Here is a 24,105-nt window from a genome sequence, read left to right on the forward strand (position 1 = left end):
GGCAGCGCGGCCTCCTCGACCCACTGAAGAGGCAGGACCCAGGTCTGCGCCCCCGTCCCCGGCCTCGCCCAGCATCTGTTTGGGCGTCCGCGGCCCTCGGAGATCTCTGTGCCGTCCCTGCCCACGAGGGGGACACCGCCACTTGGTCTCCCCGCCCTGGGGGCGCGTCCATCCCAGACCCGTCCCCCACGGGCGGCCGACGCGACCCCGGCCCGGAGGCCCCGCCCAGGACGCAGGCCCGCCCCGCTCCCGCGGCGACCCCCGCGACCCCGCGCCCCGAGACTTCCGGCGCGCCCCCCGCCCGGGCGGGACTTCCGCCGCCCCCTCCCCGGCCTGCTCGGCGGCTCTGCGCGGCGGCTCTGCGCGGCTGGGTGGCGGCTCCCGGGCTCCGGCGCTGCGTGCGGCCCCGCGCTCGTGCTGCCGCTCGGCCTCGGCCTCGCCTCCTGCCGCCTCGGCCCCTCGGCCCTCGCCGCTCCTCCTCCTCCTCGCTGCCCCTCGCCGCCCCTCGCCACCCCTCAGCGCCGTTCCTCAGCGCCCCTCGGCCGCGCAGGAGGCAAGATGGCGGCGCCCAGGCCTCCGCCCGCCCGGCTCTCGGGCGTCATGGTGCCGGCGCCCATCCAGGACCTGGAGGCCCTTCGCGCGCTCACGGCGCTCTTCAAGGAGCAGCGCAACCGGTAACGGCCGCCGGGCGCCGGGGCTGGGCGGGGCGGCGAGGCGCGGGGCCGGGCGAGGCGCAGGGCCGCGCGAGGCCTGCCGGGGGGCGCTGCCCCGAGTGCCTGCAGCCTGCCCAGCGGGACTCTGCCCCTGCCCTCCGCCTGCAGCCTGCCCAGCGGGACTCTGCCCCTGCCTTCTGCCTGCAGCTCTGCCCTGCGGGGCTCTGCCCCTGCCCTCTGCCTGCAGCCTGCCCAGCGGGACTCTGCCCCTGCCCTCTGCCTGCAGCCTGCCCATCGGGACTCTGCCCCTGCCCTCTGCCTGCAGCCTGCTCAGCGGGACTCTGCCCCTGCCCTCTGCCTGCACCCTGCCCAGCGGGACTCTGCTCCTGCCCTCTGCCTGCAGCTCTGCCCTGCGGGACTCTGCCCCTGCCCTCCCCCTGCAGCCCTGCCCTCGGGCTGCATTCCTGCCCTGCGGGCTCTACCCCTGCCCGTTGTGCCTGCACCCCTGCCCCTTGTGCCTGCTCCTGCCCTTTGTGCCTGCCCCTGCTCCTTGTGCATGCCCCTACTTTCTGCCTGTAGCCCGTGCCCTGTGTGCGTGCAGCCCTGTTCTTTGTGCCTAACCCTGCCTTATGCATGCCATGCCCTGCGTGCCTGCAGCCCTACCCTGTGGGACTCTGTTTCTGCCCTCTGTGCTTGGTGCCCTGCCCTGTTGGACTCTGCCCCTTGCCCTGCTTGCCTGCAGTCCACCCCTATGGGGGCTGTCCCTGTTCTGCAGGCCTGTTTTCCTGGCCTACTGCCCCATCTTGTGGATTCTGTTTAGAGCGCTTGACCTGGAGGCTACTGGAGCTGTACATTCTGAGGCCTTTTTCTGTGGGTCCCGATGGGTCGCACTGCCCTGGAGCAGTGTTGTGTGGTGTGCAGAGCACTGGCTGGGAATGGCTGGCCCAGTTGGTGAGAAGACCAGGTGTCCAGGAGTCCATCAAGCCTGGGTTTGATTCTTAGCCTAACCAGTTGGACTATTGAGCACTTTCTTGAAACCTTACTTAGATTCCTGACCTAAAAACGGGAATATGATGCATAACTGCATTGCTGGATGGTACAGAGGGACAGGTGAAGTAAAGCATGTGGAAATATAAAGTATCTGAAGCCCTCAGTTCCTATTTGATTTGGTTCTCTTCCCTGGGCCTCAGTGCCCCTTTGGTTTAAAGGGAATAATATTGGACAGTATCTCCCTATGGGCTTGTCATGAGGACTAAATGAAATAATGCATATTATCTCCTCAGGATGTGCTTGGTACAAAGATATTGTATTAGTGGAAAAATGCAAAGTCCTTGTTTTCTCCTGTAGGAAGCCAAAACAACAAGCAACCCTGGGGGTTTGGGCAAAGAGAAAACACAGGGGAAAGGAGCATCTAGTTTTGGATTGGTCTAGAGGGTGATAAGAAGTGCCCCTCTCTTTGAACTAGATACCTGGTCTGAGTAGTTCTGGTACCCCCGGTCAGTAGAAAGAGTGAGCTGCTGGAAGGTGCAGAAAGCCCAGGGCAGTGCTCCTTGGGTTTTTAGGGGAGATGTTTGTCTTCATTGGCAGGGGTAGGAGTGACACCTTGATATGATATTATTGGGTGACAGGTTGGTTGATTTGAAGCTTAGCATTATCTATACCAAGCTGGATCCATAACCCAATCATCACCCATTTGTTGAGTGCCTACCATGAGCCAGGTTCTTTGCTGGAGTCTGGGTACAGAGACGAATGTGGCATGATTCCTTTTGTCAAGTATGTTAGGGAATTGCTATGTAAGCATGTCAGAAGGGAGATCTGTGTAGGAACAGGTGCTGCACATAGGGAGCCCGTGGATATTTGGGATTGATGGGTAAGCCAGTATTACTGCAGCTGTTGTGTTACAACGCATGAAGAGGACTTGTTGGAAAGGGGCCATAGACTGGTTTCAAAGTGCTGCGGAGAGGATTAAATGAAACATCATGGGTTAGGTCTGGTCCAGAGGCGACATTGAAACCTCATTTTCCTTTTAATAGCCTGCTGGAGAAAATCTAAGGCTCTGAGTCAGTTTACAAGGCCCTCTTGACTTGGTCTGTTGTATCACTGAAGGTTTTTATCAAGGGACTGGCATGATAACATCTGGGTATTAGAAAGACCTTCTGGCTGCGACTGTATGGAATAAGAGAGGGTGAAGCTAGAGTAGGGGGGCTTTAAGAAGCTATTGCAGAAGCACAAGTAAAAAAAAGTACCCAAAGATAGGACATATTGTAGGGCTGGATAGGAAAAAGATTGAGAAATACTTATAAAATTAAATGAACACAACTCAGGGACCATTTAGATTGTTGGGGGAGAAGAGTAAATGAGGGTATTACTCAGACTTGGTTCAGTTTCTTCTAGGGCAGCGTCCTTGTTGTAGGCAAAGTTTGGGGCCTAGGAAAGGTGAACTGATTGGCAGGTCCTGGGATGGAGAGAGACAACCGTGGTGGTGCAGAGAGCTCTAGATGATGGTCTGTAAGGACAGGCTTCTGGTCTTGTGCCTGTCACTGTTCTCTCTGTCTTCATGCAAATCACTGTGGTCTGTAGGGTTTGTCTCCGAGAGGATCCCTCTAGTCCTGACACACTGTCAGGGATCCTTGAGGGATGTTTGTCTTTATTGGCAGGGGTAGGAGTGTCACCTTGGATAGGCCTAGTGCTGTTGTATAGCATGGAATGGGAATGCAAATGGTCCAAAGTGTCAGGAGTTGGATGAGACATAAAGGGAAGCAGAATGAGTCCTCAGAATAGCAGATAGGAAATAGACAAATTGAAAACAAGAATAAGGAAAGTAACTTACTTTTCCTTGATGGAAAAAGAATTATAAACTTATGTACTTTGTGCTCTTTCTGAAGTCCTTGATATTAAAAAAACGAGCTTCCGTCTGATGTCAGTGGTAGAAACCCTGCAGTGGGAAGAGCAGTGGCCTTGGAGCCATGTAGATCTGAACAGGAATCCTGGCTTCTTGGTCTCTGAAGACGTCTTGGCAGGGATCTTGGAACTACATAGACCTGAACAGGAATCCTGGCTCCATCTCTGCAGACATTTAGGCAGTGGCTTTGGAGCCATGTAGACCTGAATAGGAATCCTGGCTCGGTCTCTGTAGATGCCTTGGCGAGGGCCTTGGAACCACGTTGACCTGAACAGAAATTCTGGCTTGGTTTCTGCAGACTTCTTGTTTTTCATCTTGAAAACGGGAGGATGGTAACCACTTTGCAGAAGTATTGTGAGGATCCATGATGTTATTTGTATAGCACTGTGGTTCATGCAAAGGACCTACTGTTAAGAAAGGACTGGTCTGGCCAGTGCAGTGGCTCGGGAGGCTGAGGCAGGAGGATCACAAGTTGAAAGCCAGTCTCAGGAAAAGCGAGGTGCTAACCAACTCAGTGAGACCCTGTCTCTAAAAAAAATACAAAGTAGGGCTGGGGGTGTGGCTCAGTGGTCAAGTATCCCGAAGTTCAATCCCTTGTACCCCACAAAAAACCAAAGGACTGGTCTGAAATGAACGGGAGCGCAATCGTGTTTCACCTCCTGCTTTATTGCAAACAACTGAAGCTATTTTAGGATAGTGATAATTTAAAGTTTTGTTTTTAATTGTGGTGTTGGTGCAACCCCCGATAATTCTAATTTGAGGTTTCCAGAGAAAGAGCTTCTGGAATTTCATTATACAATTTTTAGCAACCCTCAACCCTCAAGGAAAAGGAGATTCTCATATCCCATTACATGTCCACACAACCCTTGACTCAAGTCTGTCAGGTTTTTCTCTCATGTGAGCTGAACATAGTGACTTGTTTCTAAAGAGCAGATCATGGAAGGAGTGACAGTGTGTGATCTCACCTTTTTCTTTGCTCTCTCTTGGATCATGCATCCTGCCAGGTCAGGACGCTGCATGCATCTTCAGAGTGCTGTGGAGAGGAAGGGGCCTGCTGCTGAGGGCCATTGAAGAGCTGTGTGGAAGTGGGTCCTCTCAGAACAGCCAGACTTTTAGCTGTATATGCAACCTCCAGACCCTGAGCCACTTTCAGAGTTCTTTCTTCTTTTCTGTGGTTATGATTTTTTTCTCTGGTGCTGGCGATTGAACCCATGATTTCTTGGATGCCAGGCAAGTGCTCTACCAATGAGCCATTTCTCTAGTCCCTTTATCAGATTTCCGATCGTCCTAGTTGTATGTGTAAGATCATAAATGTTTCTTCTTTAAATAGCTAAATTCAGGGGATGCTTTGTTGTATGGTAGTGAATCATTAATACAGTCTAAATGCCGCAGTCTTGGCTGGGCACAGAATCACGAGCCACTCAAGCAGGAACAAAACTTTATTTTGAAAAAGCTGCCAATACTCTGTAGGCGCCGGCAAGCCAAACCCTGTCCTCCCACGCGGGCGTCTACCGGAACCTCCCGTCTCCCGGAACCACGGGTCCCCCGGACCTCCCCCGGAATTTCCTCCTACTATCCTTCCCCAACCAATGGGAACTCTCCATGAGTCCCGTAACATGAGTCCGGTAGCAGGCCAGGGTGAACAGCGGGAGTCCAATTTCCATATGAATGTAAATCTTAACATAATCATATCTCAGTGGCTAGTTGGCGTCACTTTACAACCAAAGGTGCCATACATCGTATATTTGCTTTTGGCTCCTAGCATGTGCCCCCTTCTGTTTAATTAAGCAACAAGCAATGTGGCTAGGGACCGTGCCTGGTAGGTTGTCCAATTTAACATATGGTTCTTACCCGTCATGGGAGAACTGACATTTAGGCGTCAGCTTCCTGTCTTAGGTTGAATCCACTGTAATCAGATCAACCCGTCACTGACTACCGGTCCAGCATTCAGCCATGCTTGTGGATAGGCCTATGCACCAGTGGGGGGGTGAGGTTCTTGCCTCACCTCTGTTGGCCCCCAAATTTAGCCTTGGTGCCAGTGGGGGGGTGAGGTTCTTTGCCTCACCTCTGTTGGCCCCCAAATTTTAGACCATCACTAGTAGAAGGGAGGAGGATACAGAAATGCCACGACACCAAGGCAATTGATGGCTCCTTTGGAAAAATTGCGTCACTGGTGACACCATCAGCAAAGATATGCCAGTATTACCACAATAAACATGGGGTGAGCTGGCAAGGAAATTGCATCACTGGTGACACCATCAGCAAAGATATGCCAGCAGTACCACAATTCGGTGCACCAGATGATATTTCACAATGTATGTAACTGATATATAGTCCAGGCAAGTTCTGCAAGCAGTTCAAATTGGAGGAGTCTATCAATATGTCCATTTCCTCCCAAAGTAAATCAAGTCCTTGATTGAGCATTACTTGTTGAGTTATATTCATTGATGCATCAGTTTATACAGTTTACTGTGATAGCTATCATAGAAGCTGTAGTTTGGTTTTATCTCAGTCTTCACCGGAATTGGGATGGAGATGGAAATTCTGGCAATGATGCTAAAGAGACATTATCCTGAACAGAATTATTAAATATAATGAAAAGGAAAGGTGAAAGTAAACAAACAGATCTGTTAAACTCCTTTAAAAACAATCCTTAACAGCTGTTAACCTAATTTAAATTAAACCATATAAATCACGTGAAAAAATTCGGATCCATTTTTTCATGAGCGCTCCTCATATAAGAAATATGGACATACACACATACAGACATACAACACAAAACAGAAGTGTGCACACAACATACAACACATAAGACAATAGTAAATAAAGGCCTTGTAACTATACCTAGGTGAAATCTCCATTGCAATGTTTAAAAACTCCACAGTCAAAAAAATAAAACACAGTCAAAAAATAAAACTGATCAGAAAAACATTAACCTAGGTTTGTATGAGCTCAAAGTTAAAATAGAACTTTATGATGTGGGAAAAATGCAGTAATAAAATAGATATTGAAAAAAAAAACACCTTGGTTAATCACTGTCACAGATGTAAGAATAGCCAAGCTGGAGCTCTGGATGTCAGCTGTTATGGATTTGAGTCAAATCATCTTCTTTTTCTGTAGAAATTGTTTTAGTTAATCTCTCTGGAATCCAAATCGGTTGCTGTTCATCCTGTGGGAAAACACAGACAGCGCCCCGATTCCAGACTATCACTGGATCCGGGCCTTTCCATTGTCCTGTTAGAATATCTTTCCAAAGTACCTTAGGCTTATGTACATTTTTTGGGTACAAATGTCTTTCCGCAGCACTAAGTCCCGATGAATCCAAATTTAAAAAGTTTAGAGTAAAAAGGGTTATTTTAAGTTTATCTTTGGGGGATATATACCCCTTTCCAATTCCCTCCTTTTGTTTTAATAAGTACATTTTAATAGTTTGATGAGCTCTTTCAACTATGCCTTGTCCTTGTGGATTGTATGGAATTCCTGTTATGTGAGTAATGCCAAATGATGAGCAAAATTGTTTAAAAGAGGTGGAAGTATAACCAGGACCATTGTCCGTTTTTAACTGTTTTGGAACACCCACAGTGGCAAAATTTTGTAAGCAATGAGCTATAACATCTTTAGTTTTTTTCTCCGGCATGAAGGGAGCCCATCAAAAATCCGGAAGAGGTATCAACTGTAACATGTAAATATTTTAATTTTCCAAATTCTGGCAAGTGTGTGACGTCCATCTGCCAAATATGGTTAGGTATCAGTCCTCTAGGATTGACTCCAAGATTAACTTGTGGTAAAAATGTCACACAATTTTGACATTGTTTTATTATATGTCTGGCTTGTTCTTTAGTTATTTTAAAACGTTTTTGTAAAGTATTAGCATTGACATGGAACCTTTTATGAAAATTTATAGCTTCTTCTATTGTGGAGAAAATATGTATGTCATGTGTAGATTTATCTGCTAGTTCATTGCCCATACTAAGGGCTCCAGGCAATCCTGTATGTGCCCTGATATGACCTATAAAGAATGGATCTTTTCGGTCCCAGATTAGACTTTGTATAGCGGAAAACAAAGAGAAAACAGTAGAAGAAGGTGAAATCCTACCAGCATCTTCAAGGGATACTATAGCATTAACTACATATTGACTATCAGAAAATAAATTAAATACAGAATCTTTAAACATCATAAAAGCTTGTAATACTGCATTAAGCTCTACCTTTTGAGCTGATTGCTTGGGTACTAAAAATGTAAAAGTTTGATCAGGAGTAACTACTGCTGCTGTACCATTGTTTGACCCATCAGTGAATATATTCGGAGCATTTATGATAGGGGTTTTTCTTGTCATTTTTGGAAAAACTACAGGATGCTTAGACCAAAAAGACAACAAAGGATTAGATGGTAAGTGATTATCAAATGAAACACTAGTTTTACACATGATTATTGCCCAAGTATTTAACTCATTAGCTAACTCATCAATTTGATCCATAGTATATGGAGTAATAATTTTATTGGGAGAAATCCCAAATACTCCCTTAGCTGCTTTTATTCCTTTGAGTTTCAATTGTCCTACAGCCTCAGGATATCTAGTAAGAATAGTGTTAGGAGAATAAGATAAATGTATCCACAATAATGGACCTTCCTGCCAAAATACTCCTGTAGGAATATTTTTTGTTGGTAGTACAATAAATAATAAAGGCAAACTTATATCAATTCTATCTAGATGCATATTTTCCATATATGTTTCAATGATTTTTAATGTTTTTCTTGCTTCAGGCGTTAACATGCGGGGTGAATTTGGATCTGATGGGCCTTTTAGAATATCAAATAAAGGTCCTAACTCTCCTGTTGGTATGCCTAGATAAGGCCTTATCCAATTTATGTCTCCCAATAACTTTTGAAAGTCATTAAGTGATCTGAGTTGATCTACTCGTATTTGAATTTTTGGTGGACGGACCATGGTTGAGGATAATAGAACTCCTAAATAATTAATTGGAAAATTTAATTGTACTTTATCTATTGCTATCTCTAGATTAGAATTTTTTAATAAGTTTGTAAGTGTGGCATAACATTCTAGTAATGTGTTTTTATCTTTATGTGCCAATAACACATCATCCATATAGTGAAATATTTGTAGTTCAGGATTTTGATTTCTAAGTGGCTGGATTGCTTTATTAACATAAATTTGACACATAGTTGGGCTGTTAGCCATCCCTTGAGGGAGTACTTTCCATTCATATCTCTGATCAGGACCTTCATGATTCAGTGCAGGGATAGTAAATGCAAAATGTGGACTATCCTCGGGATGAATTGGAATTGAAAAGAAACAATCTTTAATATCTATAGCTCAAACATGCCAGGTTTTTGGTAAAGCAGACAATTGAGGAATCCCTGATTGAGTAGGTCCCATAATAACCATCTCATTATTAATGGCTCTTAAATCTTGTAATAATCTCCATTTACCAGATTTCTTTTTAATGACAAAAATGGGAGTATTATGGGGGGATACGGAAGGTTGTATATGTCCTTCCGCTAATTGTTGTCTGACCAAGTCATGGGCTACTTGTATCTTTTCTTTAGTCAGGGGCCACTGAGGAACCCACACTGGTCTTTCTGATTTCCAAGTAATTTTGATTGTCTCAGTGGCCCTTTCTGAAAACCCAATTCATGTCTATTTATTTCTTGATCTATTTGAATAGGTGCTGTCATACCTTGTTCTCTTAATCTTTTTTCTTTCCTAAAGCCTTGTTTAGCCCTAGTAGTGGGCGCGTTAGGATTGATGTTATTTGTTAATGTCAATCCTAATTGATCTAGGACATCTCGTCCCCATAAATTTACAGGAAGATGATCTAATACATAGGGCTGTATAGTTCCTTCACATCCTTCAGGATCCCTCCAATCTAATACCATTGCGCTTCTATCGGGATTAGTCGCCACTCCTAGGCCTCGAAGTGTTTGAGTGGCTTGTTGTAATGGCCAGTGTTTTGGCCATTCTTGACGAGAGATGACACTAAGGTCAGCTCCTGTGTCCAGCAGCCCATTAAAGTCATGTCCTTGAATATTTAATTTTAGCATTGGGCGAGAATCTAAATTTAAAGACAGCATAGCCCAATCTACACCTGTGGAGCCTAATCCCTTGGAACCTCTTTCTACAGTACAACTGGAAAATTTATCATGCAGGCTGGGTATTATTAATAACTGTGCTATTCTATCTCCTGGTGAAATTACTGATATACCTCTTGGAGAACTAGCTATAATTTTTACTTCACCCTCATAATCGGGATCAATTACCCCAGGACTTATCATAAGTCCTTTTAATGTAGATGAACTACGTCCCAATAATAAGCCTACTGTTCCCTGGGGAAGAGGTCCTTTTACTCCTGTGGGAATGATTTGAACTCCCATCTCTGGAGTTAGTACTGCTCTGGCAGAGGCGCAGATGTCCAGCCCTGCGCTCCCTCTAGTTTGTCTGATGAGGGATTTAATGGATAATGCGTCCTGGGCACTACCTTGATGGTGCTGTTGGGTTCCTCCATTGCCCCATATATTTGTGGTTTTGGGCCCCGGGGCATTGGGCCCTCTAGTCCGTTTTTTGGCAATGGAGCCTGATACCTTTCTCCACGATATCATGGGTAAACACTTGGTCCTTGTCCGTTTTTTGATAATGGAATACCCTCTATGGTGGTTTGAGAACGGCATTCATTAGCCCAATATCTCCCTCTACAGCATCGTGGGCAAATACCCGGTATTCTATTCCTTTGATACCCAGCTTTGTTAAACCCTCCTCTTATGGGGCAACTCCTTTTAAAATGTCCTGTTTGATTACAATTATAGCATGTTTTTGGCCTGGCATCTAAAGCCTGTTGTACTGCTGCTAAGACTTGCCCTTGTTCATTAATGTCTCTACATAATTTAATATATGTGTTTAAATCTTCATGTCTCCATGGTCTAATGACCTCTCTACAGCAACGATTTGCTTGGTCATAAGCCAGTTGTTTTATAAATGGCATTACCTGTTCTGTATTACCAAATATCCTAGAGGCTGACTGAATAAGTCTATCTACAAATTCAGCGTAAGATTCATTAGTTCCTTGTATTACCTTAGATAATTGACCTTGTAAGTCTCCATGCCCCTGTAAAGTTTTCCATGCCCTAACTGCATCTACAGCAATTTGTGCGTATACGCCAGGGTCATATTCAATTTGCTGTCTTTGACCCTCATAAGGTCCCTTTCCCAATAACATATCTATATTTCTTTGAGGGTAACCAGCTTCTGCATTTCGCCTAGCTGTCTCCATGCAAAATTCCTCATTGGCAACCTTCCATAACAAATATTGTCCTCCGTTTAGCACAGATCGACACATGTTAGCCCAATCTGCTGGTGTCATGTCCAAGTTGGTAACAGATTCGACCATGCTTATTGTGAAGGGAGCTTGCGGCCCATAGGTTGTTACAGCCTCCTTTAATTGCTTTATAGTACGGTGAATTCGTTGCCCTCCTGCCTGCTCAAGTACAGGGCATGCTAATCTTTGGGGTTCTGTCTCAGAATTCCGTCCATCAACTACGGGAGTTGAGGGCCGCTCAGCGGTAGATGGAGCTGTTGGTTGAATTACGCCCTCTGGTGATAGAACGGAGTTGGTAGCAACCTCCTGTTGTAATTCTCCACCTGATGGCTGTTTTTCCTCTAAGCTTGCTTTCTTTAAATTTTCCTCTGTCTGACTAGCTTGAGAGAACTTCTCTTTTGCTTGACCTAGCGTTTTTTCTACCATAGTCTGGACCTCTAACAATTTACTTAACAGTTTTTCGGTTTGTTTTTTACCTGATTCTAATCTACTATAAAGGTAACGTAACCCAATAAGATAGGATAAAACAAAGCCGAAACAGAATGAAAAAAACGGAGCAGAGAATGGTTGTATCGATTTTCTCTTTCTCAGGGCCGAATAACTTCAAACCTTGAGCCAACCATTTTTCCCAGTTCGCCTGAGAAAATTCTAGGGCTAGGGAGCTCGAAATAAAAACAAAATAAATCAAAACAAGAGCACACTGTTTTTTGAGATGGTCACCCATCCTGTCGCCTTCCCTCAGGGGCGAGCAATTTTACTCACCTCTAAGCTTCAGGCGTTCCCCGCACGGGCCGCCAAATGCCGCAGTCTTGGCTGGGCACAGAATCACGAGCCACTCAAGCAGGAACAAAACTTTATTTTGAAAAAGCTGCCAATACTCTGTAGGCGCCGGCAAGCCAAACCCGGTCCTCCCACGCGGGCGTCTACCGGAACCTCCCGTCTCCCGGAACCGCGGGTCCCCCGGACCTCCCCCGGAATTTCCTCCTACTATCCTTCCCCAACCAATGGGAACTCTCCATGAGTCCCGTAACATGAGTCCGGTAGCAGGCCAGGGTGAACAGCGGGAGTCCAATTTCCATATGAATGTAAATCTTAACATAATCATATCTCAGTGGCTAGTTGGCGTCACTTTACAACCAAAGGTGCCATACATCGTATATTTGCTTGTGGCTCCTAGCATCTAAAGTCATGCATCAGACATTTTGTAGCCCTCTTCTTGAATAATTAACCACTAAAATTTGCTGAATAATTGCTTATGGCCACAAAATGTAGGTATTAAGATTCTCCTCAGCTAATTTTTCTCTTTGGAGGATAATTTTTTTTTCTCTCATCTATTTTACATTTGTTTTATACCTCTGGTTGAATATGGATATCTGCATATTTCACATTTGCTTAACAAGTGGTGTGTGTGTGTGTGTGTGTGTGTGTGTGTGTGCTGTGAATCATTGCAAATCATGTTAAATCCTTCCTGGAACAAACTAAGATATAAAAATTAAAAATTCTCTGGGGCTGTGTTTGTGGCTCAGTGGCAGAGCGCTTGCTTCGCACATGTGAGGCACTGGGTTTGATCCCCAGCGCTACGAATAAATGAATAATAAAATAAACAAAATAAAGATACTGTGTTCATGTATAACTAAAAACTTTAAAAAGATTTAAAAATTCTGGTTTTAGTCTTCTGGAGGTTTAATTTTCCAGCTCTTGTTACCTTTGTGATGTGTCCTAGAGACACACCTGTGCTGTTTGTTAAGAGGCCGTCAGTCACGTAGGATTTTTTAAATTCAAATTGATCTGCAGTAAACAGAGTTAGGCATACAGTGGCCACATGTGACCAGGTGCCTTCCTGGGCAGTGCAGGTGTGGAATGCACTGGCATCTACTGCTCTGAAATTGTAGGCAAGGATTGTCTCTGGGCTTTTGAATGTTCACAAAATAAATGTAACATTTGATAACTGTTTTCTATAAATTCTCATATTTGAATGATACCTTATAGCTCCATCTTATTATTTTTTTTTTTGGGGGGGGAGGGGGTACTCAACCACTTAGCCACATCTCCAGTCCTATTTTATTTAGAGTCAGGGTCTCTCTGAGTTGCTTAGCACCTCATTTTTGCTGAGGCTGGCTTTGAACTTGTGATTCTCCTGCCTCAGCCTCCTGAGCTGCTGGGATTACAGGTGTGCACCATTGTGCCTGGTTTCATTTGATTATCTCGAATAAAGTGAGCACCTCCCCTTCACTGCCCTGTTGTGTGAGGGTAGCAGAGGCTTAACAAGGTGTCATGGAGGGCTGGTTTGCATGGCTCAAGCATTGTGCTTGCTTGGCCTTTTCTCTTACTCAGGTAGAAACCCCTGCCCTCCCCCATTTGTCAGTTTGGCTTACTTGACTTTTTAAAATGTATTTAGTTAAAATTGTTTTTCTGTTTGCCTTAACTTGGGCATCCTGTTGAAGGTGCTTGATGTTTCTGAACCCCTTCACCTTTGTCCCCGGCCAGCATAGGTGGTTAATTGTTTGGTCATGCAGGGAAATTCTCAGGGAGTTACAAAATAAAACAGATACACAATATTGATGGCTCCTTGTGCTCTCTGCCTCAAGTTCCCCAGGGGGGAAGCGAGGATCTACAGGAGAGGCTAGTGAGAGAGAGCAAGCATGCTTGGGAGTGGGCTTTTATAGGGGAAATCTAAAGTCTGGGGAAAATCCTGTCCAATGAAGGTCAAGGGGGGCAGTGTTGCAAAGTCAGGTGAGGTGATTGGATCCTTGGGGTAGTGGAGAGACATGCCTCTACATGGACACTGTCCTTGAACTCGAGAAGGGTGGGGAAGTCCTGCTGCATTTTCTGCCACTGGACACCTCAAAACACCCAGAACACCCAGCTGGGGAATGACTCAGTCACGTGCCAGGTTGTTCTACCACACCTCACCTTATTAGCTCTGTTTTTACAGAACTTACAGCACTTACTGTGTTATAACCTCCTCCTTCTAGAATGGAAGACAGGTGAGGGCAGAGATGTTTGGCTTTTTTTTTTTTTTTTAATCCTGTTTGGTTATTGCTTCTTAAATTTGACTTTAATTGGTTTGGGAAATTGTTAGCCAGTACTTCTTCAGATGTTGCTTCTCTCTGTTCTCTCCTTTGCTTCTGGAATTCCACTTATACATGTTAAACTTTCCACTGTTTTGTATGTCTCATAGGCATTTTCTCTGCATGTCTGTCTGTATGCGCGCACGTCTCTCTCTCTCTCCCCCCCATATATTTTTTAATCTTCAAGCTTCTTTTTGAAAGTTTTCTACTAACCTGCCTTCTAGTTTTCTAATCCTCTTTTCTGCTGTGTCTAATCTAGCATCTATTGTGTTTTTAGACTCAGGTACTGTATTTTGGAGTTATTATATAATTTGACTTTTTTCTAAACAGATTGCTATTCTCTGTTGAAATCCATCTCATTATCTATCTTCTTGAACATATTATACTTATTTTAAAGGATGTACCTTATAACTTTTTTTAAAAATATTTTTTAGTTATAGATGGATATGATATCTTTATTTGTTTATTTTTATGTGGTGCTGAGAATCGAACCCAGTGTCTCACATGTGCGAGGCAAGCACTCTGCCACTGAGCCACAACCCCAGCCCATTCTCGTAACTTTCTGTTATCACTTTCTTTCTTTGTGTGTGTGGTGTGTCTGTCTGAAGATATTTGGTTGTGTCTTTTTTATTGAATGCTGAATATTTTGATTAGGAAAATTGAGACCATTTCCTGGCACCTTCCCTTTGCAGAATATTTGCAAACTGAAAACCAGAACTTGATTCCTCTCAACAAGTGGTGGTAGACCAAGTAGATAACATTCAACTGGAATAAATTGAACCTTGACACACACTTCACACCATTCCCAAGAAATATGTAAACACAGATTATAGATCTAAACATAAAAGCTTAATTTATATGTAGGAGGAAATAGAGTTAGAGTACCTTTGTGTCTTTGAATGTAGGCAAGGACATAGGTTAGCACTTAACCGTATAAGAAAATACTGACTTTATCAAAATTAAGAACTTCTCATCAGAAAACGCCATTAAGATAGAAAGGTAGGCTGGGACTGTGGCTCAGTGGTAGAGCACTTGCAAGCATACGTGAGGCATTGAGTTCAATCCTCAGCACTGCATAAAAATAAATAAAAGTATTGTGTCCATCTACAACTAAAAAATACATCTTAAAAAAAAAGATGGAGCTGGGGGTGTGGTAGCGTGAGCTGTGGAAAACATGTTGCCCTTGGGGCAGAGGATGGGACTGGGCAGGAGAGTTTGGGGGCTAAGGAGCATCAAAGACAAACTGAAGAGCACTTGCTTTGGAAAGTTCACCCATCACATAGAGCCAAGAAGGAGGCTGAGGGGCTCCTCTGGAGGAAGACTTCTGATGGTTTATGGTGCCAGTAAACCAACATGCGCCAAGCAGCACTGAGTGCCAGGCAAGCACTGAACCAGTGACCCATTCTAGGGGCTACTGCGACTAGTGAAGTGTCCCACCTTCTAGAGGTTAGCAGGGTAATGGAGAAAATAATCAAAATAAACATGGTCTTGCTAAGATGCTGAGTCTGGCCTAAATCTTGTGATTCTCCTGCCTCAGCCTCCTGAGTAGCTGGGATTATAGGCGTGGCCACCACATGTGGCAAAAGAGTGGAACACAAAAGGAAAAATCAGTGCTTGCTGAAAGCCAAGATAACCCGAAGACACAGTGCCCGGATAAAGAACTCTTTTCTTCTTTTGGAGTTGACTATAACATCTTGGAAATTAATCACAATGACGACAGGACCTGTATTCAAGAAATACTGGCAGAAATCACTAATCAGAAAACTGTGCCCAATAATTTTGTGAATAAAGTGCATGTGGGGGGATGTGACACCTTTCCAGGCACATTACGTTATTACAATTACAGAAGATTCCTCCAACAAATGATTATGAGCCCATTGTTATTGGTGGTGGTTCTGGTGGCCTCCTATGTGCCAAGGAAGCTGCCATTTTGGGAAATAAAGTGTTGGTATTAAACTTTGTGGTCTCATAGCTCAGGGCACATCCTGGGGCCTGGATGGTTGTGTTCCTAATGTTGGGTGTATTCCTAAGAAATTGACGCATCAAATTGCCCTCCTTGGACGGGCCTTGGAAGACTCGAGGAAATTTGGGTGGATGTGTAATCAACAAGTGAAACAACTGGGAGACCATGACTGAAGTGATTCAGAACCACATCGGCTTTTGTTGGAACTATGGGTTGTCTTTGAGGGAAAAAGGTGTGGCCTATCCTATGTCAATGCCTATGGAGAGTTTGTGGGCCGTCATAAAATCAAGGCAACCAACAAAAAAGAACAGGGAACTTATTTTTCTGCTTCAAAATTTGTCATAGCAATGGGTGGAGGCCACTGTACTTAGGAATCCAAAACATTAGTTGTGGGTGCTTCTTAGGTTGCCTTGGAATATGCAGGATTTCTTGCTGGCTTTGGTTTAGATGCTATAGTTATGGTATGTTCAATCCTCCTTTGTGGCTTTGATCAAGAAATGGCAGAGAAATTGGGTTCCTACATGGAGAAATATGGCATTAAGTTCTTAAGACAATTTGTATCTATGATGGTTCAACAGTTGGAGAAAGGCTCACCTTGAAAGCTGAAAGTATTGGTTAAATCCACTGAAAGACCAGAAACTGTTAAGGAGTTCATATAATTCAGTTTTGCTGCCATTGGTTGTGACTCCTATTCAAGGAAATTAGTCCTGGAGAAGATTGGTGTCAAAATCAATGAGAAGAATGGCAAAATACCAGTAAATGATATGGAACAGACCAATATGCCCCATGTCTATGCCATTGGTGATGTTTTGGAGGCAAACCAGAATTGACTCCTGTTGCTATTTAGGCAGGCAAGCTGCTAGCTCGACTTTTTGGGGCCTCTTTAGAAAAGTGTGATTATGTTAGTGTTCCAACTACAGTATTCACACCTCTGGAATATGGTTGCTGTGAATTTCTGAAGAAAAAGCTATTGAAGTGTATAAAAAAGAGAATCTAGAAGTGTACCATACTTTGTTCTGGCCTCTTGAATGGACTTTAAGTGGCAGGGACAATAATACTTGCAAAGATAATCTGCAACAAATTTGACAGTGATTGAATGACAGCATTTCATAATCCTGGACCCAAGGATTTGCAGCTGCGATGAAATGTGGACTCACAAAACAGCTGCTGGACCCCATTGGAATTCACCCCACATGTGGGGAGGTCCTCACAACTTTGGAAAGCACAAAGTCATCAGGACGGGGCATCATTCAGAAGGGCAGCTTTGGGTGGCCCTACTGCTATGAAGTTCTCCTTGTCGTGTTGTCATTTCAATGACAGTAATGCTCTGTGCCCATGATGCCCACTCTGTTGCTGGAGGACCAGTTCAGGGCTCTTCACGGCACAGAGATGAGAAGGTAGACAGGGAGGTGGGACAGCAGCAGGGGCCTGCTGGTCATCTCAGCTGACATGAGTGGCAGTTGGGTTGCTTCCTTGACACCCTGGCTCGGAGGTGAGATGAGCCAAGGCCGACCCCCTCATGCATCAGACTTGACCTTCCCTCCAGCACGCTTTTGAATAGCAAAGCAGACCTAAGCTGACTTTTCCAGTTGCTACTATTTTTATCTCTGCTGTTGCTTCTATGAAGAAAGTTTTTTCAATTGTGAAACTGCCTAGGAAAAAACTATTTTCCAGTGTGGTCATGGAATGTACATGTGCTCTGGGGTGGGTGGCATCTGGGAGGTGCATTTGAGTAGCTGGCTATAGAGGACTGGGGACATTAGTAGAAATCTCTGCACCATGTAAGTGTCAGTCAACTGTCCTTTTAGGTATATTTTAACCTGCTGTCAAAACTGAACTCGGGCCTCACCCTTGTGTGCATTTCCTGGTGACAATAACCTGAAGTTATTTTCCTCTTATTAGTATCTCTAGACTGGTGTAATATATAAGAGAAAAACACTTGAATTTCTTCTTGTTGATTTTTTAAAAATATATATATTTTTTTAGTTGTAAAGGTATTGTGTAGACACAATACCTTTATTTTATTAATTTTTTTTAATGTGGTGCTGAGGATTGAACCCAGTGTCTTCCACATTCGCGGGGAACACTCTACCACTGAGCTACAACCCTAGCCCTTTTGTTATTTTTTAAGAGTAATATTAAAAGAAGTTTTCAGTATTAAAAAAAAAAAACAAAAAGCCACAGACTGAAAGTATTTGCAGTACAAATATTTGACAAAAGACTTTTTAAAGTATGTATAAAGCATTCCCACGACTCTAATAAAAAGATTACCCAATTAAAAATTAGACCAAAAGACTGCTTTACAAAAAAGATAAGTAAATGCCAATAGACATGATGATTAGGTGCTCAGCATCAGTAGTCATTTGGGAAATAATTAAAACCAAAAGAGATTACCACTTCACACTGTCAAAAAACCCAACAAAACAAATAAGCAAAAAACCACAGGTATTGATGAGAAGGTGTAGAAATTAGAACACTTCATACATTGCTGGTGTGAATTGTCTAATGGTTCAATCACTATGGAAAGCAGCTTAGTGGTTCTCAAAGCTACACCTAGACTATGACCAAGAAATTCCACTCTTGGTATATATCCAAAGGAAATAAGAAAGGACAGATATTGTATGATTTCACTTATATGAATATCCTAGAATAGATTGGAACTCACCAGGCTTTGTGGGGAGGGGGAATGGAGAGTTATTACTTAATGGTTACAGAGTTTCATGTTTGTTATTAAAAATTTTTGGAAATAGATGGTTGTATAACAGTGTGGATGTAATTAAAGCCACTGAATTGTAGACTTTAGAAGGATCAAAGTGGCAGATTTTATGTTTTGAATCTATGTATTTTACCATAATTTAAAAATGAAAAATGAATAGTATAATACTGAAGCGTGTGGATTTTGTTGCGGTAGTGTGTATCCACTGAAATCCAAATGACTTGCATTGCCGCAGTCTGAAGACGGTGTGTAGACCTGAACTCACGGATTGCTGCTGGGAATGCACAGTGTACAATGCTGTGAGAAATATGTTGGTGTTTTTTTATGATGTTAAATGCATACCCACTGTGGCCCTAAGTATTTTTCCAAGAGAACACCAAAACATTTTTTGTTTAATTTTGTTGCCCATAGCAACTGTATTTTTTTAAATATTATGTTTTATTTGTAGACGGACACAATACCTTTATTTTATTTATTTTTATGTGGTGCTGAGGATCGAACCCAGGGCCTCACATGTGCTAGGCGAGTGTTCTACCACTGAGCCACAACCCCAACCCTGCAACTTGATTGGTAGAGCCAGATATTGGAAACAGCTCAAACATGCTTCATTGCCTTAACTCCTGGGTAGTAAATGAGTGAATCTCTGACTGACAGTTGTGGGGGAGCCTCAGGAACATGATGAATGAGAGAGCCTGGCAGGCTGGGCAGTGATTAACTGGAAGGGGAGAGGGAACATTCCAGGTGCAGGAAGTGTGTGCTGTCTGATGGGGGTTAGGTGTCTGGTATGTGCTTAAACTGTGTCGTTTAATATCTGTGCATTTTACTGTACATATGTTACACCCCAATTTTCTGCATGTAAATCATCACCTTCCCTGCCACCCCCCCAACTCATTTGAATGTGGTTGAAGGACTTTGAGGAAACATCACCGGCCTTTTCTGCTAGCTGTTGAGAATTATTAATGGTAAAAATTTTTTTTTTTAGTTTTTGTTTTTGTGGTGCTGGGGATTGAACCCAGGACCTTACACACTGGGCAAGTGTTCTACCACAGAGCTACATCCCCAGCCCTAAAATGATATTTTTAAATTGTAAAATTTGCTGTGAGGAGAGGGGTTTGGCTGCTGTGTTTGCTGCCTCACTGGAACCCTGGCACTTGGCAGGTTTGCTTCACTCGTGTTTGTCTCTGAGACAGTGCTGTGTGTCCAGAGCGGAGGTGAGCGGCCCGTGGATGAGGGAATTGCCCGAGATCAAATCTTTGAAAAATAGAAGTAGCCTTGGCATCTAGCAACACTAAAGTCATGTTAAGCTATAAGAATTTCCCATTCAACAAGGGAATACCTGAAAATAGCTTAACATTCTGACTTAAGCCCAGAACTTGGGTCTCGTGTTCATGGCTGTGCGTGAGGAAGTGACGGGAAGACAAAAGCTGTGCTTGTTATTCCTGAGGACGAAGGAGATGGGGGACTTTTCATTAGTTTCATCCTGGTGGCGGTGTTGGTTCATTTTAACCTTGGCAGGTCAGAACTACAGATGTGTGATGACGACAGTGCCTTCGTGGATGTGGATGGGACTGTTAAGTACCTTTGCTTCCCTGTAGGACTCACAGCTGTTAGATTTTGAACTGATCTCAGTCTACAAGCACCACCCACTGAAACTTCACTCGTGTGCGAACACATTGCCCTGTAAGGGAGCAGCTTAAAGCCACAAGCATTTATTTCACTCTCTGAGTGAGGTCAGGAATCCAGGAGCTGCGTACTGGGTGGGTCTGGCTCAGTGTCTCTCATGAGGTTGCTGTCAAGCTGTTGACTGGGTCTGTGTCTTCCGAGGGCCTGGCTGGTGCCTAGGGATCAGCTTCAAACTCATGTGTGGCTTTTGGCAGGTAGCTTCAGTGGCTTGCCACACGAACTCCTTCCTAGGACTGTGTCTGACTTGACTGCTGGCTTGTCCAGTGAGTGTTCCAAGGGGGTGCTCTTGAGAGGGGGCGCTGGAGGCTTTCTGGCTGATCTGGGAGAGGTATGTCCCTACCAGGCCTGTTCTCAGGTCAGGAGGGCCCTGTGTTCACTGGGGCTGGAAGGCTGGCTGCTACCTCTGCATTGGAGGCTCCAGCCCCTTCCTCCCCCTATCCAGAGCGGTTTTCTCTCAGTCCACTAAGGTGCCTGTTTCATTTACAGCACTTACATAAATGATATTGGCTGTTTTATGCTGTGTACTCTTCAGTTTGCATTTTTATATAATATTTTTGATGCTATCAATTCATAGCTAGAGAGGTAGACCATTAATTTCAAATATTGTGAAGTACACAGTAGTCTACTCTTATCTGGTGATCTGCATGTATTAAATGAAAAATTTCAGGAAAAAATAATTCAAAATTCAGGTAGTATATTATTTATTATATTATTATAGTATATTGTTATGATTGTTCTATTTTATTATTATTAATCTCTTACTGTGGCTAATTTATAAATTAAATATTATTATAGGCATGTAACAACATGGCATACAAAGGGTTTGCTACTCAACTGTGATTTTAGGCATCCACCAGCCGTCTTGGAACATGTCTCGTGGATGAGGACAGAGCACATACTGTCATAAGAAAATACTGTTGTCTGCCCTTTTCCCCATGGAAGGAAATTTGGGTTGTCTTGAATTTTGGGTAATTGAAACAACCTTGAAGAGATCATCTTGTCTATTTCCTTGTATCTGTGAGTCTTTGTTTTTTTCCCCCAGAGATCTGAGACCAGGAAGTGGTGTAATGTATGCAGGCCATGCCGCTGTTGGGTGTTGGGTGTTGGAGAGGGCAGCCTGGACATGGAGGAGACAAAGCCAAGGGGAGGGTGCCTTGTTGAGCTGTGACTGCTGTGGGTGGTGGGCTCCGCGGCACTGCGGCCCCTAGGAACTGCACAGAGTGGTCCTCCCTGTTGGGCCTCTGCAGCCCTTTGCTCCCCCCACCCCACCCCCAATTGGCCCAGGGTCGTGAGCTGGCTGGCCAGGGCTGGGGCGGGGCTCTGTGAGTGAGTGTGGTAGTCTACTCTTCTGCTCAGACCTCTGTCCTGAGACTGTCACTCTTCCCCTGACTCTTCAAGGTCGGGACCTAGGAAGGAGTCCTGTTGGAGCAGGCTGCAGTGCCACTGCTACAATCTGTCCCCAGGGGAGGCAGCACTAGGTGACAATCATTTCTGCCTCTGCCTTCCAGCCCAGACTTCCCTGCTCAGCCAGCAGTGTGTCTGGCTGTGCCTCCAAGGGGCCTGAGCCCTCAGTCTCCTTTCTCTCATCAGTCCAGGGTGCTGCTGTTGCCTATTGCCAGTTACCACTAGGCACTGAGGTACTGAGGGACATTCCAGTGAAGCCAGGTTCCAGGTCTTACCCCTTCATGTCCCCATCTTACAGGAGCAAATCATGGCTGATGACCCTGGCTGATGACCCCTGCAGCATGACTCTTCTTTGTCTGCTGGTCGGGGATCCAAAGTGATCACTCTGTATGTAGGTGGTGTTAAGGCACACAAACCCTTTGTGCTCCTTGGCAGAGGTGTTCTCTGGCTCAGGGATTTAGTCCAGCACAGCCTAGATTTGGAGATTACATGCAGATTCTGTAAGGGGTTGCTGGTGGTGGGGTGGTGGGCAGAGGAGCCAGTTTTCCTTCTTGCCGGTTTTTCTCTTTGAACCTTTGCTGGCTCAATCTTTGAGTGAGAGATTTGTATTGCTTCTTCCTTTCTGGGCTCATTACTCCCTCTGGAATGGCTTTACATGTCCTTATACCTATTCTCAGGGACCTTGGACTAAAATCAGTTCTTTTACTGGTAGTTTGTGCTGTGGTAATGTTGGAGCTATTGTGTGTTTGGTTCCTGAGCTGAGCACCTTGGACCAGCCCCATCTGTGAAGCTCACTGGGCTTCCTTCTAACATTGGGGGACGCAGCTTTCCATGCAGTCTGTGTGGGGCTGAAGTGATGGCAGCTCTTCATTCTTTAGATGCAGGGAATGCTGTCTTAGAGCTGAGTTTCCCACTGTGGCTCAGATCTCCAGAAGGTAACAGGGGAGCTTTGGAAGCTGTCACCCTGCAGAGTTGAACTGCACACTGCCTCTGCTGGTTGTGAAGATGTTGGCTGTTTGTCTCCAGTCATAGCCGAGTGTTTTCATTCGGTGTCTAGCGAATGGAGAGATTGACCTTGTTTCTGAGATGGGCCATACGTTCGTTGATAATTTGAAAAAAGTAGACTTGCTGTGTTGTTTGGCATGGAGGTTGGGTGGTCTGCTGGGAGCTGCCCTGCCCCACTGTTGTTGCACACTGCAGTAGTCCCCTGCAGTAGTCCTCCTCCACTTGACAGCACCTTTCTTGAGGGCAGGAACCTTTGTCTTTGTGGTATCTCAGAGCAGGGTGCCTGGACCCTTTGGGGTGCTCGTTAAATGTTAGCTCCAGTGAGTAGATCCCTGCCTGGTGTTGACAGATATTAGTCAATAACAAAAGCTATTAATTCAGTTTACTATGTTATTCATTTGTTTAATTCCCCCCACATATGGTATCTGCCAAGTTCTGTGCTTTGAAGCTAATATAGCAAAATGAACTGTTTTCAGCTTGCTTTCAAGTACTCACAGAATAGCTCAAATGCTGTTATTTATTTATTGGTACTGGGGATGGAATCCAGGTGTGCTTTACTACTGAGCCACATCTCCAGCCCTTTTTAGTTTTTATTTTGAGACAGAGTCTTGCTAAGTTGCTTAGGACCTCTCTAAGTTACTAGCCTCAAACGTGTAATCCTCTTGCCTTAGGCTCCCGAGTTGGTGGGCTTACAGGTGTGCACCACCATGCCTGGCTGTAATTTTTAAATTTATGACTGTCTTATGTCTTCTTCATCCTTTTCCTCTCATACACACTCCTGATTTTCTCTCAAGATTTAATTACCATCCTATTTGGTGGTGGAATCCTTTCCCATCCCCTGATTACCTCCACCTGTATTCCCTCTGTCCTCTACTCTCTTTCCAAGAGCTTCACACAGAGAATTATAAGCACATAATTACCCACTGGTTCCCCTAGACTGAGCAATCCAGGGGTAGGATTCTTATTTGTTTCTGTATTTTTAGTACCCCCTCCTACATCTAGTGCATAATGAGCATTTAATAGTATTTTTAAATATTTATTAATTTTTTTAGTTGTAGTTGGACACAATATCTTTATTTTCATTTATTTTTTTAATGTGGTGCTGAGGATCGAACTGAGGGCCTCGCATGTGCCAGGTGAGTGCTCTACCGCTCAGCCCCAGCCCCAGCCCCAGCCCCAGCCCCAGCCCCAGCCCCAGCCCCAGCCCCAGCCCCAGCCCCAGCCCCAGCCCATTTAACAGTATTTTTATTATTCCCTCCCTCCCTTCTGCTGGGGATTGCACTTGGGGCCCCGGGCATGCTCATCAAGCACTTCACCAGGGAGCTACATCCCCAGCTGTTTTTTTTTTTTTTAGTTGTCAATGGACCTTTATTTTA

The 24,105-nt window shown here is 44.6% G+C and overlaps 1 protein-coding gene, 1 long non-coding RNA gene and 1 pseudogene across 5 annotated transcripts in view; 2 read left to right on the forward strand and 1 right to left on the reverse strand.

Annotated features, from left to right (window-relative positions):
- Window positions 1-321: 321 nt before the first annotated feature.
- Window positions 322-24,105, forward strand: part of ATXN10 (ataxin 10) — a 156,521-nt gene continuing 132,737 nt past the window's right edge. The window contains exon 1 of one of the 3 annotated variants that reach the window (XM_081309786.1): window positions 322-674. In XM_081309786.1, the coding sequence (XP_081165912.1) occupies window positions 559-674 (116 nt within the window). In that variant the 5' untranslated portion in view covers window positions 322-558. The remainder of the gene's footprint in view (window positions 675-24,105) is intronic. The other 2 variants (XM_081309785.1, XM_081309787.1) reach the window with 2 other exon arrangements.
- LOC308657762 lies at window positions 692-1,098 on the reverse strand. The gene is made up of 3 exons (XR_014024050.1): window positions 1,051-1,098; window positions 973-1,011; window positions 692-776 (listed from the first exon to the last, which is right to left on the reverse strand). It is a non-coding gene; the product is annotated as an uncharacterized lncRNA (long non-coding RNA).
- On the forward strand, window positions 15,533-17,994 carry LOC308659048 (thioredoxin reductase 3-like; annotated as a pseudogene). Its single transcript has 2 exons — window positions 15,533-16,190; window positions 16,472-17,994. The product of its transcript is annotated as a thioredoxin reductase 3-like (transcript).

This window comes from Spermophilus citellus (genome assembly GCF_964194105.1).
Source record: "Spermophilus citellus genome assembly, chromosome: 10".
Taxonomy (NCBI): domain Eukaryota; kingdom Metazoa; phylum Chordata; class Mammalia; order Rodentia; family Sciuridae; genus Spermophilus; species Spermophilus citellus.